This window comes from Ursus maritimus, unplaced genomic scaffold, assembly GCF_017311325.1.
Source record: "Ursus maritimus isolate PB19 unplaced genomic scaffold, ASM1731132v1 scaffold_1, whole genome shotgun sequence".
Lineage (NCBI taxonomy): Eukaryota > Metazoa > Chordata > Mammalia > Carnivora > Ursidae > Ursus > Ursus maritimus.
The window spans coordinates 58778394-58795759 of NW_024423343.1; the positions used below are offsets into that span (position 1 = coordinate 58778394).

The 17366-nt window shown below is 37.5% G+C and overlaps 1 protein-coding gene across 1 annotated transcript in view; it reads right to left on the reverse strand.

Moving 5' to 3' along the window:
• The window catches only part of HAT1 (histone acetyltransferase 1), a 59156-nt gene extending 42141 nt beyond the window's left edge, over positions 1–17015 (reverse strand). Inside the window, exons 1-2 of the mRNA XM_008687117.2 lie at positions 16827–17015; positions 14544–14648 (exon numbers count right to left, since the gene is read on the reverse strand). Of these exons, the coding sequence (XP_008685339.2) occupies positions 14544–14648; positions 16827–16833 (112 nt within the window). The 5' untranslated portion in view covers positions 16834–17015. The remainder of the gene's footprint in view (positions 1–14543; positions 14649–16826) is intronic.
• Between the last annotated feature and the right edge of the window lie 351 nt (positions 17016–17366).

Here is a 17366-nt window from a genome sequence, read left to right on the forward strand (position 1 = left end):
AGAAGATACCCAGGGTTATACTTTATAGAGATTAGCCTGAAAGTTATCTCCTCAAAAAGGGTATTTAAGTAAAAAGTCCTAGGCCTAGACAAAAGGAACCAACAATTAGTGCTAGGATGTTAGTCTTTCTAACAGATAAGAAACAAAGATGACTTTCCTACTCTTATTTAAAACAAAAAAAAACCCCTCAGGGGCGCCTGGCTGGCTCCCTGTGGGGAGAACACACGACTCTTCATCTTGGGGTCATGAGTTCAAGCCCCACATTAGGTGTAGAGCTTACTTAAAAAGACAAAACCAAAAAACCTCAATACTTACACAAGTGTAGTAATTACCATAAAAGAAATGAAACCAGATCTCTTATTTGTCTATTCTGGACATTTCACATAAATGGAATCATACAACATGTGCCTTTTATGTCTGGCTTTTTTTCTTTCTTAAGTAGGCTCCACACCCAGCATGGAGCCCAACACGGGGCTTGAACTCACGACCCTGAGATCAAGACCTGAGCCATAATCAAGAGTCAGACACTTAACCAACTGAGCCACCCAGGTGCCCCATGTCTGGCTTCTTTCACTTAATACGTGCTAGAGGTTCATCCATGTTACAGCATGTACCATTAGTTCATTCCTTTTTGTGGTTGAATATTTTTCTACTCTATGGATATACCATATTTTGCTCACCCAGTCCTTGGTTAATGGACATCTGGGATGCTTCCATTTTGGGGTTATTATGAATAATGCTGCTATGAACGTTCCTGAGCAAGTTTTTTTGTGAACAATGCTAAATGCCAACACAGGACATATTCATAAGAAGCAGTCACACACAATGTTATTAACCGTATTATTAGTTGTCACTTGAACATTTACTGTGTACCAGGCAATTTGCTAAGGATTTTATAAACACTGTAGTTAATTCCCACAAGAACTACAGAAGGTAGGTATTACTATTACCCACATTTTCTAGATGAAAAATGCAAAAAAGACTAATTTGCCCAAGGACAATAAAAATGCAAAAAAGATTAACTGCTCAAGGACACAAATAAGTACTGGGCTTAAGGCTGAATCAAACTGACATATATACATGTACATGAGAACATGTACAAAGTGCGAACTCTCCTGGATATCACAAACATTAAATATTTTTAAGTATTTACAATGCAGTTATGTCAGTTAAAGCAAGACAGCAAGCAAGCAACCCCAAAATCAACCAATAGAATAATTAAATAAATTACATAAATGAAATAGTTTTAATATAAATATCACACATAACACATAACGCTACTGAGAAATAGTTGGTGACAGAAAAATGTTCATGATGCATTTAGATGAACAGAACATGACAATGTAACCTCAATTTTATAAAAGAGAAATAACATAAATGAATATATAATTTAAAAAACTAGAAGGAATTATCCCAAGTTATAATACAGAAGTACTATAGTTATTCTGAGTGATAAAATTATGGGTAATTTTTATTTCTTGTATTCTTATACACTTCCCAAAATTTCTGCAAAATATTTATTATTCCAACGGAGGAATATACAATATAAAAAACTACAGTAATTTAAAATAAGCACTAAAATTTTTCTTTTCAGGAAAATCCGTCACTCACATTTTTGGAGAAAAATGGAATCAGGGCCCAGAATACTAAATGTCACCTTATCGCCAACACAGATCATTAAGACTTACAATGAGTCTTCTATTTGAATATAAATCCTATTGTTTCCACTCCTATATATAGTTTCTATATATCCTAGTTCTCAGGATCACTTCAGTAATTTCAGGAGGGACAAAATGTAAAAGAAGATACATTCTACACTGTTGTTAACTAACTTGAATTTAAATAAAGACTTGAAAAAAAAGAAGATACTTTCTACATGTCTTTTAGCCCAAAACATAAGAAATCATCAAGGCACATTAATTTAATCAGTTTTAAAGTTTAATAATGCTTAAGCATTTAACATATGTAGGATCCATTTACAAGTGCTCATAATGCAGATATAAATGGGTTCCAATTCTCAAGCAGCTTCAGAGATGCTGCCACACATTCCTCGTAATACCTAATTGTACTCTGGACTATATATGACTTTATTCAAACTCCTATGTTCCTTTTACTTCTTTTAAAGATTTATCTATTTGAGAGAGAGAGGGAGAGCATGAGTGGGAGGAGCAGAGGGAGAGGAAAAGAGAATCTCAAGCAGATTCTGTGCTGAGCACAGAGCTCCATGCCTGGCTCGATCCCACGACCATGAGATCACAACCTGAGCCAAAACCAAGAGCTGGACACTCACCAACTGCGCCGCCCAGGTGCCCCTTACTCCTGAGTCCTTTAAACAACTGAAATCTTAGTGTTTTGGCCAATACAAACTTTTCTGACCATGTTAAACTGCAAAGTAAGTTTAATTACATTATTTGAAAATGCAGGGGTGAAGGCAGGGCCCAGTATGCTCCTGGCAACATTCCCATCAGCTTCACCAGCCTGCAACATTAGAGGTCTCAATATACCTTAGAAACCATCATAATTAATCCCATATTCTTTATTCCAGCAAACTTTAGTTAAATTCCTAGGTTATCCCTTTTTACCTGGATTCTCATCCCCATACAGTAGCATAAAACTTACCTAATGCCAATTCTCACTTCACTCCAACTCCCTATGACTAGTATGAAATTCACAAGTCAATTACCACCAAAATTCTCCATATCCTCAACCTCTTTCTTCTCCTATACTTTCTTACCCTAACAGTTCATGGACAAACCTGGCACTCCCTCAAGACATTGCTTCTCTTACAGCCCTCTCAAGTAGTGGCTGCTTTCTCTTTATACTGCTGGGACAAACTTCTTCTAACTCCTCATGCTGGTTTCAGACCAGTGTCCTTCTCGTCACACCTTAGAACAATCAGCTTTGATGCTAATGCCCAATCTTTCCCCCATTCTTTGAAAAATTTAGTTTCTGGCTTACTGTCACTCTTTCCAACATTACAACTGACTTAAATCTTGGTGACTTTAAAACTCATGAAAATTAATCTCCGATCCAGCCTCTAAGTTTCTTGATTCCTTCTCCAAGAATCTTTTTACTGTAACATTACCATGACATGCCCTAGCTCTTACTTATCATTATCAATAACTACACCCTTTTAATTTCCATGTCAAAAATTGTACAATCTTACCACTACCTCTTCCTAGCTTACTGCCTGTGATACCCTAATTCTAACAATTCTTCAATCCCCACCGGGACTTACAATGTATTGATTAGGACACAATTTTTGCTGTCCCTCACTGCCTCTGTATCCTTACTTTCCTCCCTCCCTTTCCAGTGTAGAATTCCATGGCCAATCAATATTATCACTCCCTCATAAACATCCTCAACTCCTCTGCTCCAATCTTTGTCATGCCAGCCTAAAACCCCACTCTAGTTAAATGTGACTATATGCCCACTTTTTGCTATACCCCTGCATCTGCATGTGGCTGACCTCGATTTTACATTCATGAGTACTAAACTTGAAGTGGACCCTTAGTGCTACCTGACGATCATACCATAGTTACAAGTCCATTCACTCCTCTTGCTTGACAAGAGGACTGTCTCCTCAAACCTCCAACATCTTCTAGAATCACATTCTCACCTGATAACCTTGCTTGTTTCACTTACGAAGCAAGCATTCACAAGAGAACCTGCACAGACTGCCACCTCTACAGCTTCCAATTTACTGAAGCCACTCCCATATATCTTCCCTTCATTAAACTGGCAAAGAAATCCTCCACACTCCCATCTAAGGCTAATCCCTCCAATGATACTCTCAAGAATATTCTCTCATATTTTTAAGAATATCACTCTACAAATATTCCCCATTCTTTTCCTGTATCATTTTTTCCTTCTCTGACGGATCATAGGCATCAGCATACAGACATGCTATAATTTCTCTCATGATTAAGTAACTCTTGTTGCAATATTCCTATCTGAAAAAGTAGTCTTCAATAAAAGGCAAGATGATGAGTTATGGTGGGGACAGAGATAAAGAGATCCCTTTATTACCAGAGATAAAGAATGGATCAATTCATTAAGAAAACTCAAGTCTGGGGCGCCTGGGTGGCACAGCGGTTAAGCGTCTGCCTTCGGCTCAGGGTGTGATCCCGGCGTTGTGGGATCGAGTCCCACATCAGGCTCCTCCGCTGGGAGCCTGCTTCTTCCTTTCCCACTCCCCCTGCTTGTGTTCCCTCTCTCGCTGGCTGTCTCTATCTCTGTCAAATAAATAAATAAAATCTTAAAAAAAAAAAAAAAAGAAAACTCAAGTCTACATCTGTATGCACCTAATAGCAGACGTTCAAAATACATGAAGCATAACTATACCTCAACTTAAAAAAAAAGAAAGAAAAAAATATATGAAGCAAAAGTTGACAATTGAAGAGAGAAACAAATCCGCTATTATAGTTGGAGATTTCAACAGACCCCTCTCAACTGTTCTGACAGAATAAGTAAATAAAAATCCGATAAAATATACAAGACTTGAATAACACTATTAAGTCAACTGACATTTATAGAACCTTATATACTGCAGATATAAATTATATTCCAGCATACTTGGGACATGCACCAAAACAGATATGTGCTAAGCTATAAAACAAGTCTCAAATTTAAAAAGACTGAAATAATCTGACCTTGATGGAATTAAAACAGAAATCAGCATAATAAGATAGCTAGAAAAGCCCCAAATATTTGGAAAGTAAGCAACACTTTTCTGTATAAGCCCACAGATCAAAGAAGAATAATTTCAAGTGAACAATAAAAACACAACATAACAGAATTGGTGGGATACAACTAAATTAGTATTGAGGTAAGTTTGTAATTTTAATGCTAATATTATAAAAGGAAAGTTTAAAACCAATTATTTAAGCATTTACCCTAAGAAGGGAGATCTCCTAAGAGCAAATTAAATAATAAAGGAAGGACAATAAGGGAAATTATAAAGATTAAGAGTAGGAAATAAAAAATAAGCAAGAGAGAAAAACAATTATTGAAAAGACTAGTAAGATTGATAAACTGATAGGCAGACTTATCAAGGAAAAAAAAAGAAAAGAAAAAAACACAAATTACCAGTATCCTGGAGAAGGGACTGAAGATTCTACAGTCCTTGATAAGGTAATAGGGGAATATTATGAACCACAGCCTGAGAAGAAAGTTAGATAAAATGGACAATTTCCTTAAAAGACAAAAATTAGGGGCGCCTGGGTGGCTCAGTCGTTAAGTGTCTGCCTTCGTCTCAGGTCATGATACCGGGGTCCTAGGATCGAGCCCCTCATTGGGCTCCCTGCTCAGCAGAAAACCTGCGTCTCCCCCTCCCACTCCCCCTGCTTGTGTTCCCTCTCTCTCTCTGTCAAATAAATAAAATCTTTAAAAAATAAATAAAATAAAAGACAAAAATTACAAAAACTAACACAAGAATAAACACCAAATCAGAACAGTACTATATCTATTAATTAGATTTGTAGTTAAAAACCTTCCAACAAAGAAAACTCAAGACACACAAAGCTTTACAGGTAAATTTTAACAAACATTTAAAGAAGAAATAAGATCAATATTATGCAAACTCTTTTTAGAAAATGGAGAACAGTTCCCAACTCATTTTATAGGCCAGCAAAATCCAACTAATAGGCCAACTAATCAAACTAAGACAGAAAAAAAAATTACATTAAATCTGTAAATGAATATGGGGAGAACTGTTGCCTTAATAACACTGAGCCCTTCAATCTATGAATTTTTAAAACTGACAACGCCAAACACTCACAAGGATGTGGAGTAACCAGAATTATAATACATTGTTGGTATGAATATAAACGCTCTTGGGAAATCAGCCTGGCAAGCACCTCATAAAGATAAATGTAAAACCACCCTATGACATAACAAATCCACTTCTAGGAATTTACCAAAAACAAAACAAAACAAAAACACAAAAACCCATATGTCCACAAAAAGATTTGTACAAGAACATTCTTAGCAGTTAGTTATAACTGCCAAAAACCAAAAAAACCAAAATACCTATTAACTGATGAATAGTGATCTATCCAACAATGGAATAGTATTCAGCAATAAATAGGAATGAACCCCTGATATAGGCAACAATAAGATGTACCTCAAAAACATGCTGACTGAACTAGGTCAGTCACAGAATATACATGCATAACTACATTTAAATAAGGTTCTAAAACAGGCAAAACTAATTTTGGTGAAAGAAGTCAGAACAGTAACACCTTGCAGGGAGCAGGGACTGAAAGGGAAGGAGCAGGGGCACTTGGGTGCACAGTCAGTTAAGAGTCCGACTCTTGGTTTTGGCTCAGATCCTGATCTCGGGGTTATGAGATCAAGCAGCATGTCAGGCTCTGAGCTCAGCTCAGCTCAGCTCAGACTCTACTTAAGATTCTCTCTTCATTTCCCTCTGCCCCTTCGGCTCGTGCTCTCTTACTCAAGTAAATAAATAAATCTTTAGGGGAAAAATAATAAAGGAAAGGGAAAGAGCAAAGTTCTGTCCACTGAGAAGGCCCACTCTCATTAATGTTAGAACACTAACAGCAACGAGCTTACCTGCTCACCCAACAGATCTTGGCTTCAAAATGCCATTTTCCTCTTCAAAAAAAAAAAAAAAAAAAAAGAGAAAAACTCAACAATACTCCTTGGAGAAATGGCTGATTCCAGAGCTGTGGCAGAGATAACAAATGAGCCTGGAATATCTTGTTCCAGAAAGTAATCAAAGAATGAAGCAATCAAAAAAGGAGGAGGACATGTAAAAACACAGAAGCCAGTATGAACTAGGCTCCCACTGGCCAAATCAGGGACAATATAAGGACCAAAATACAGGATAGTAACAGATTATAATCCACTAAATAAAATGGGAACTAAATGAATGAAAGAATTGAAAGTTTAATGAAAAACGGACAGGTGCTGTAAGATCGGCACATCACTTCTGTGATCTCCCTACCAAAGATACAGAACCTGAAATAACCATGAGCAAACATCAGATAAACCCAAACTGAGGGGCAGTCTACAAAATAACTGGTCTGCCATCTTCAAAGGTGTCAAGGTCATGAAAGTCAAGAAAAGACTGACAACTGTTCCAGTCGGAGGGGGACAAAAGAAACAAGGCAACCAGATGTAAGCCCTGAGCCTAATTAAACTGGACCCCTTTGCTACAGCTATAATGGGTGTTTGGGGACACGTGGGAAACATAAACAGAGTCTGAGAATTAAGTGGTGATAATGTATTGATATTAAATTTCTAATTTTGATGATTCTGTTCTGGTCATGTATAATAATGTTCTTGTTCACAGTAAATATACGTTAAAAGAGTACGTGGTGATGGTTCATCAAGGCAGCAATTTATTCTCAAATAGTTCAGGGAAAAAAGGTCTTTGTATTTATACTTCCAACTTCTCTGTAAGTTTGCAATTGTTTCAAAAACAAAACAAAACAAAATGAGGAATGCAGCCCACCAGATCTGTTGCATGTCTCAATCTCCAACAAATAGGTTTTTAAATTCAAACTCCCAAAAGCAGCTATTTATGTGGAGGGGGGACTTCAAACCTCACTGAATCATGTACCTAGCGTGCGTTTCATTGTATGTAAATCGTACATCACTTTTTAAAAAGTAAAAATAAAGTCCTCTAACTTTATCCTGTGTCTTCCTCTAGCTGCCCATTTCTCAACTCCACTTCTGAGCAAACCAAAACAGTCTATACTCCATTTTTAATTTCTCTCTTCTTAATTTCTCTTAAATTGCTTTTAAAAAGATCTTAGGACTCCATCACTTCTCTTGTTAAGAAAAAAAAATCACCAAGGGGCGCCTCGGTGGACTGCGGCGTTAAGCGTCTGCCTTTGGCTCAGGGCGTGATCCCAGCGTTCTGGGATGGAGTCCCACATCAGGCTCCTCCGCTATGAGCCTGCTTCTTCCTCTCCCACTCCCCCTGCTTGTGTTCCCTCTCTCGCTGTCTGTCTCTGTCAAATAAGTAAATAAAATCTTTAGAAAAAAAAAATCACCAAATCACTAAATCCCAAGAGTACTTATGCTATGAGAACTACCAGCAACCAGCAAAACACCTGACATAATTGACTACTTCCTTCCCCTTCAAACACTTTCATCATTTGGCTTCCAGACACGTCATCCCCCCAAGCTATCCTTCTCAGTCACAGAGGCTTCCTTACTGTTCCCTGAACAGTACATTCTGCACATTCTGCACTTGCCATTCCTCTGCGTGTTAACACTATTCCTTGAGATATCTACGCTGCTCACAAATTCATTTCTTTTATTTTCTACACAAATGTCACCTTAGCAGTAGGCCCTCATCACCCTGTATTTTCTCCCTAACATAAATCACTATTTTCCATGTATTTATGTCCGTCTCTCATAACCAAAATGTAAGCTCCATGAAGACAGGAACTATTTGTAAACTGCTCTATCTCCAGTGCCCCGATAAATGCCTGCCACATGAGTATGGCTAAATAAGTATTTGGCAAATGGTGAATGAACTTAAAATATAAAGACTATCTCAGAACTAACAATATACTTTATTTTGAAAAACAGGTTAATTGGCTTTTTAGGAGAATTTAAAACAGTGCAGTGGAGAGTGAGAGGTCAGGGAAAACAAAACACACATTAGTTAGAAATAGGAATGAGAAAGTACAAGGAAACAACAGAAAAATGAGGTAACAAAAGCAACAAACAATAAATATAAAGGAAATAAAATTGCTAGGTAAAAAAAAAAATTATACATTCAAATCCAAGTATGCACTCTCCAAAAGATACACCTAAAAGGAATGTCAGGTTAAAAGCAAATGGAAGGGTCAAAAATGTATCATGGAAACCACAAAACTTGAAAATGCAATCTAACTTGTATTAAGATAAAAAACAATAACAACAACAACATTAAATGGCATAAGAGGACCTCTTCATAATGATTAATGGGAATTCTTTCAAGCCTTTACCATTAGGTAAGTGTAATGCTTTTAAAACTGGTGAGGGTGGAAGTGGTAAAGTAGGAAGGCCAAGAAAAGTAGTCACAAAGAATATAAAAGCTGACCTGCACCTCCCCTAAAAAGTAAACACAAAGGAGAAAAACACAGACCAAACTCATCTTTAAGAGGTAATGTAAAAATATTTACAAAGTCTTCATGAATTTATTAAAATATCTTGAGATACTCCTTTTAGAAATGCAAAGATGGTCCAATATACAAAAGCATAAAATCTATTATATCAAATATATTAAATAAAAATATGTATATATTATAACCAAAATTATTTCTATGGAAATCAAAATGGTACTTGATAAACCCTAATACACATTTGAATAAAAACATTTTGCAAAACAAGACAAACTATTCTTCAAAGTAAAAAGCAAAGATCATGTTTAGTGGAGAAATACTAGAACCATTCTCATTAAATTAAGTAACAGGGATGACTGTAATCATTTTTTAACAATGTTCTGAAAGTGTCAGCCAATCAATATGAAAAGTGGGTGGCTGAGTTGGTTGAGCGTATGACTCCTGATCTCAGCTCAGGTCTTGATCTCAGGGTTGTGAGTTCAAGCCCATGCTGGAGCCTACTTAAAAAAAAAAAAAAAAAAAAAAAAGGAACAAAAAGGCATATATATCAAAAACAAAGTGAATTTATGAAAATGATCAAATGATACTGTTGAAGGCCTGAAAAAAAATCATGAAGCCACTCACATGAAGCCACTCCCCAAAAAGTCAGAGAATGCAGTAAAATTATCAGGTTTTAAAATATATTTAAAAAAAACACAAAAAGGGGCACCTGGGTGGCTCAGTGGTTAAGCATCTGCTTTTGGCTTGGGTCATGATCTCAGGGTCCTGGTATAAAGTCCACCGGGCTCCCTGCTCATCAGAGAGCCTGCTTCTCCCTCTCCCTCCACTACTCCCCCTGCTTGTGCTCTCTCTCTCTCTCTGTCAAATAAATAATCTTAAAAAAAAACCCACCCAAACAAACAAAAAAACCCCAAATGACAACCCAATGAAAAAATAGGCAGGGGCGCCTGGGTGGCTCAGCCATTAAGCATCTGCCTTTGGCTCAGAGCTCTGCGGCTCAGAGCTCCGCATCGGGCTCCCTGCTAGGCGGGAAGCCTGCTTCTCCCTCTCACACTCCCCTTGCTTGTGTTCCCTCTCTCGCTGTCTCCCTGTCAAATAAATAAATAAAATCTTTAAAAAAAAATAGGCAAAGGATTCGAATAGACACTTCTACAAAGAAGATATACAAATGGCCAATAAGCACATGAAAAGATGCTCAACATCATTATTCGTTAGGGCAATGCAAATCAAAATCATAGTAAGATATCATTTTACATCAACTAGGATGGCTATAAAACAAAACAAAACAAGCATTAACATATGACGTGGTAAAATTGGAACATTGTACATTGCTGGTGGGACTGTAAAATGGTGCAGCTACTATGTAAAACAATTTGGCAGTTCCTCAAAATGTTAAAACATAGAATTAATATACACTCAGTAATTCTATTCCTGGCTATATACTAAAAGAATTGAAAAAAAGAATTGAAAATAGGGACTCAAAGAGATACTCATATACTGATGTCCATAACAGCATTATTCACAATAGCCAAAGGTAAAAAAGACCCAAATGTCCATCAACAGATGAATAAACAAAGCGTGGTATAAATACACAACAGAATATTATTCAGCCATGAACAGGAATGAAGTCCTGGTATCTCTACAACATGAAATATTTGCTAAGAGAAGTTGAAAACATTATGCTAAGTGAAATAAGCCACATACAAAAGGACAAATACTGTTGTGATACCACTTAAAATATCTAGAACAGGTAAATCCATAGAGACAGAAAGTAGATTAGAGATTACCAAGGGCTGGAGGGGAGAAGTGAGTGGGGATTTACTGCTTAACAGGTACCAAGTTTCTGTTTGGGGTGATGAAAAAATTTTAGAAATAGAGCTAATGGTTACACAATATTGTGAATGCAATTAATGCTACCTAACTATATACTTAAAAATGGTTAAAGTGAAATATAGGAAAAAAGATTCACTCTTTCTACAGTAACCTACCCCAAAGCACGGAACCTCTGTGAAAAAAAGTGTGTCTGTCAATCCCTCAGACACGAAGTGAAAACAGCTTCTATAAGAAGAAGAATCTTGGGATAAACCTTAGTGGAATTATGGATATGCAATCAAGAGTTCAAATTATCCCATGTGCCAAGCACAGTACCTGTCACATAGTAAGTTTCAATAAACATTTGTCCAGAGAAGGTGGAAGGGAAGGTACTGGGACAGGTGGGTTGGGAAAAAAAGGGAGGAATGAAGAAAGGTTGGCCTGAGGAAGCAAGTTATTACTACGGCTATAAGGGATTAGAATGATGAAATAACCCAGTCAGTTTTAGCTCTGTCATGTATGTGTAGAACTTGAGTTACTAAGTAACCCGGATTTTGACGTAAGGAAAAAATATAAATTAAAAATTATTTTCCTTGGGGCGCCTGGGTGGCTCAGTCGTTGAGCGTCTGCCTTCGGCTCAGGGCGTGATCCCAGCGTTCTGGGATCGAGCCCCACATCGGGCTCCTCTGCTGGGAGCCTGCTTCTTCCTCTCCCACTCCCCCTGCTTGTGTTCCCTCTCTCGCTGGCTGTCTCTCTCTCTGTCTCTGTCAAATGAATAAATAAAATCTTTAAAAAAAAATTATTTTCCACAGTTTTCTCACATGCTATTAATAAAGATGAAAAATATAATGGAACAGAAGATCTCATTTATAATAGCAATAACAGAGATGAAATACCTAGAAATAAACTTAGTAAGAAATGTTTATCATCTATAAAGTTTAAAACTCCTTAAAAAGATGAACATTAAAAAGACCTGAATAAACAGAAAAATATTTTTGCTATTAGAAAGACTCAACAATGTAAGGATTTTTATTCTCCCTAAATTAAACTTATTTAACAGAATCTCAAATTTTAAAAAAATCAACAAAAAATCTTTTTCGAATTTGGTAAAATGTTCATCTAGATGAACAAACATTAGAGAAAACTTAGTAAAACTCCTAAAGAGTAACAAGTGGGGACCTAGTCACACCATATTTAATTATAACATTTATTACAGCAGTGCACTAACAGCTCAGGAAGAAAGAAAAGGCCCGAAAGCCAGGGCAAGAATATATGATACTTTAATATGATAAAAAAGAAATTTTAAATAATTAATGAAAAGACAACTTAAACCGGCAGGTGGGTAATTGGTTAATTCATCTGAGAAAGCAAAGCTGGATTCCTATACCAAGCTAGAATCAAAAGTTTCAATTTAAAAAAGAAAAAAATCCAAAAAATATTAGAGAAACAATGGATAAACTGCTTTATAAGCTTAGGGAAGGGAGGGCCTTTTTGTAAGACGTAAAACAAAAACTCGTATTTGCAATATATGGTAAAATAAGGGCTGATTCAGGGTGCCTGAGTGGGTCAGTCAGTTAAGTGTCTGCCTTCAGCTCAGGTCATGATCCCACAGTCCTGGGATCCAACACCACATCAGGCTCCCTGCTCAAACGGGGAGCCTGCTGCTCCCGCTCCTGCTCCCTCTGCTTGTACTCTCTCTCTGTCAAATAAATAAATAAAATCTTAAAAAAAAGAAATAAGGGCTGATTCTTTTAGATATAAAGGATATACTTTTCTTAGAATTAAAAATCAGTTTTCATTGTCAAATTTAAAGATATTTTTAAAAATAGTTTAGGGGCGCGTGGGTGGCTCAGTAGTTAAGCATCTGCCTTCGGCTCAGGTCATGATCCCAGCATTGTGGGATAGAGCCCTGCACTGGGCTCTTTGCTAAGCGGGAAACCTGCTTCTCCCTTTCCCACTCCCCCTGCTTGTGTTCCCTCTCTCGCTGCCTCTCTCTCTGTCAAATAAATAAATAGAATCTTAAAAAAAAAAAAAGTTTAAAAAGTACAGTAAAAAATCCACAGACAATAACAAGTGTTGACAAGGATATAGAGAAATTGGAACCTATGTGCGTTGTTGGTGGAAATGCAAAGCGGAGTAGCCACTATGAAAAACAGGTATGTACACAGCCTTAAACAGGATCCTAGTTTTAGAAAAATAAATTTATGCATGCACACAAAAAAATCTAGATAAGTAGGTGAGGGGTACCTTCTTTGTCACCTTCTTTATATTTGTCTTATGTTTGTATTGTTTTAAACAGTAGACACTAACATTTACTGAGAATTTCTGGAAGTCAACCTGTTTATGTATGCACTTGACTTGTACTTAACCTCACATTTAATCTTTATAACCACTATAAAAGTAAGTACTATTCCTTCAATATAAGATAAGGAAACTCAGTCACAGAAAGTGATGGAACCAGAATTCATGTGCATATAACTATTTTTTTTTAATAGTTTTATTGAGGGGCACCTGGGGGCTCAGTTGGTTAAGCATCTGCCTTTGGCTCAGGTTATGATCCCAGGGTCCCGGAATTGAGCCCCATACTGGGCTCCCTGATCAGGAGGGAGTCTGCTTCTCCCTCTCTCTCTGCTCCTCCCCACCACTCGTGCTTGCTCTCTCACAAGTAAATAAATAAAATCTTAAAAAAAAAAAAAAGCTTTATTGAGGCTTAATTTACATACCATAAAACTTACTTGTTTTAAGCTTAAATTCAGTAATTTTTAGTAAATTTACAATTGTGTGAACATTGCCACAATCTAATTTTAAAATATTGCCATTGTCCCCAAAAGAAATCTCATGCTCATTTGCAGTCATTATTTTCACAGTCAGCCCCAGGCAACTACCATTCTATCTTCTGTCTCTGGATTTGCCTTTTCCAAACATCTCATACAGATAGAATCATATTGTACATGGGGGGAGGGTTCTTGTCTGATTTCTTTCACTTAGAATATTTTTGAGTTTACCCATGTTGTAGCATGTATCAGACCTTCGTTCCTTTTTATTGTCAAGTAGTATCCCATCATATAGATATATCATACTCGGTTTATTCTATTATCAGTTGATGGAGATCTGGGTTGTTTCATTTTTGGGTTACTGTGAATAATGCTGCTATGAATATTCAGGTACTAGTTTTTGTATGGACATGTTTTCATTTTTCTTGATAGATACCTAGGAGTAGAACTGCTGGGTCATATACTGTATTTAACTTTTTAAGAAACTGCCAAACTGTTTTCCAAAGTAGTTGCATCATTTTACATTCCCATCAGCAATGAGTGTTTTTCCACATCCTCACCAACACTACTGCCTACTATTTTTATAAGCAAAAATGTAAAGGTAAATATTTTTAAGAGCCTGAGAACACTTACACCTATCATTTTTTGCCATGCTGTACTTCCTAAATGTAAACTCTGCAACCTCTTAAACATCTACGCACTTCATGACATAAATGAAGACTGAATATAATCTGAAGGTGTTCAATACATGCAGAAAGCCATACACTTACATGAACAACTGCTCTTACATAAAATTCTACTTCAAATCTTAAAAAAAACATTATATATGAACACAAACTACATACATAGTACCACTTAGAAACAGCATACATACCTAATTTTAGCTCAATTGCTGTGTTGGTGTTACATTTGTACTCTGCCAGTTTCTTCTCCACTGCACTCTTGTACTCAACCAAAAATTTCTCCATAGCACCAAATCCTAAGGGAAAGTTTTTAAAAGGTCTTGTTGGAAATGGTTTAAATAGTTAAACCTACAAAGAGGGTTCTAATTAGAAGTGGAATAAAAGGAAGATTTAAAATATGTTAATAGATCATAAAAGCACAGATCACTCTCCATATAATCCCAAATAAATATACCCGAGTATGACTGCCTCATTATAAAACAGGAAGAACATCATTTTTGCCAGAGGCTTTTGAGCTAGACTTGCTTTACATAAATAAGTAAATCTGAAAATTAACATGACTACTGACATTTCTTTAGAGTTAATACTAATATATATTACCTGCTAGGATTTATATCTAAGCAGCTTTTCAAAAATATAAGAAGGGTGCCACTGCTCCACCAAGACATAAGGTGAGAATATCCTTTGATAATTACAATAGCATTTCATCTCCAATACTGGAAAAATTCTACCCAGAGTACTTCAGATTAAAAAACCATCAACTGATAATGCATAGATTATCTCAGGAAGGACACACAAGAAACTGGTAACCGTGGTTATCTCTAGGATTAGAGAGAAGGAGTGGGGACAGGGTTAGGAAAGAAAATTTTCACTGCATTAAAAAAAAAAGTTTTTTTAACCATATGTGTACAAAGTCGTAAAATATGGGCTACTGGCAACCAAATGGTTTTACTACAATGTGGCTACATAACAAATAATTAAAAATGAAAGCAATCATTATCCCTATAAATTCTCAAGCAAAGATGACAATAAATCTCCTGACAAAATGTACACAAAAATCATAAAAATTCAGGAAAGAAGTCATGAGCAGAAACAAAAGAAACGTACAGTGACATGCCATAAACTTTAACAAGTGGTTAAAACACACATACACAGAAAATAGGGAACATCTGAGGCAGTATAGACTAAGTCTGTTGTCAGAATTCCTGGAATGAAATCCAGGCTTCACCACTTAATTACCACATCTGTGACCTAGAACTGGAGCACATTACTTGACTCCTCTGAACCTAATCTATAAAATTTGAGATAAAAGAACCCATTCCAAGGAATTACATATAACATAAGCAACAAAATTTAACTTGTGAAATCATACATTGGTTTAATCCCCACAAATCTATTAGACAAGTAAATACTATATCAGACCCACTTCACATTAAAACGCTCAGGCTTAGAGGTTTAACTGCTTAAGTGCACCCAGCTCTTGAGTGGTAAGGCAGAGATTCATTGAGGTGTAATTCTTACTCTATGTAAACCGTACAAATATGTATGTACCCCATCTTTTATACTACCAGTGTACCCCCAAGATCCCAGAGTCACAATCTCATAGAATAATCTTCTTTAAGTATCTGTAGAGCTCACGTGATAACCTGTCTATCCAGCACATCCATAAAAGTGTAGTTAAGACTACTATGAAGGCACTGGGAAAAGATAGAAGTTGAAACTGTCCACTCCAAAAGATAAGTAACTGGAAAAAAGTATATACTCACACCAAAACAGTCTTAATACACGTACAAAACAGCAATTATTAGTTATTAAATGTGTAAACTGAAGAGACAAAAAAAAAAGAATAGAATGAACATGCAAATTTTAGTACAAACTACTATGAGAACTTTAGATGAAGGAAGAATTCGAGAACAATCTTTCTTAAAGAAAATCTAAATCGATCCTAGGAATATTAAAGCGCGAAAGATTAAAAAGACGATTGCGAAGCCAAGGTTCAAGGGAGAGCCCCAGTGCAGGGCAAAGCAGCAATGCGCGAGCTCCGAAGTTGTCTGTAGTGGAGGGAGACCTGGAAGAGGAGGACGATGTGAACATTAAAATCAGCTGGCGGGAACAGAACCAAGCTACTGCGGCTGAGGCAGCAGTGCGAAAAAGAAACGAGAAGATAAACAGGCCTCAAGGCAACTGGCACCTTACAAGCCAAATCGCGACTCTTTCCCCGGGCTTTTTCGGCCCTCCGCAGGGGCCGAGTTCTTCGCAGAAGGCACAGAACCCCGAGTAGCTGGGGGCGGGGGCACGAACCGTGGCCAACAGAGAGCTGGGCTGAGAGTTCCTTGCTTTCAGGCTGAAGCAAAGCCTTCTGGAACCCAGGCTGGAGCCGGAAAGTTCCAGGCGGGCACTGTCACCACGGTCTCGGCGTTCTTTCCCAAACCTGCCCGCCCCCTCCCCTCGGTAAACTTTTCCCGGGAACTTACCCGCCATTTCCGAGCTGCGAGCAACCGCGGCTGAGGAAGGACGAATCAACCCGCGCGCTCCCTGGCCGGAAGTGAGCTCATTCTCTGACGCATTTCCCCCGCCCACCTCTGGCAGGTAGCTAGCCAATGAGAAGAGGAGAGTCGAGGCGCCGGGAGGTGGAAGCACCTCCAGAGGCGGGGCTGACACTGCGGGGAATGCTCCGACCGTTGCCTAGCCACGGCGAGCGCGGTCAGCCACTTCACAGGCCCAAACCCGAGGAGGAGGCCGCATAAGGGGCCGTCAACGTTAAGATGCGCTCTGGCTCACCGGTGGAGAGTTTCTTTGGGGTTGGATTTGAATTATATAAATACCGTAAAGCTGTTTTCTATTCCGCCCGCGACGTTTCGGAGACTGGCAGAAAAACTTTCCCTTTGGCCTGCACAAATACCAGAGGCCTAGGTTTATGTAGGTAAAATATAAGGATTGAGCTTCAGTTGCAGGAGAAATTTACGTTTTGGTTTCTATTTTTGCCATAAATTCTTGTTTAACGTAATTTTTCT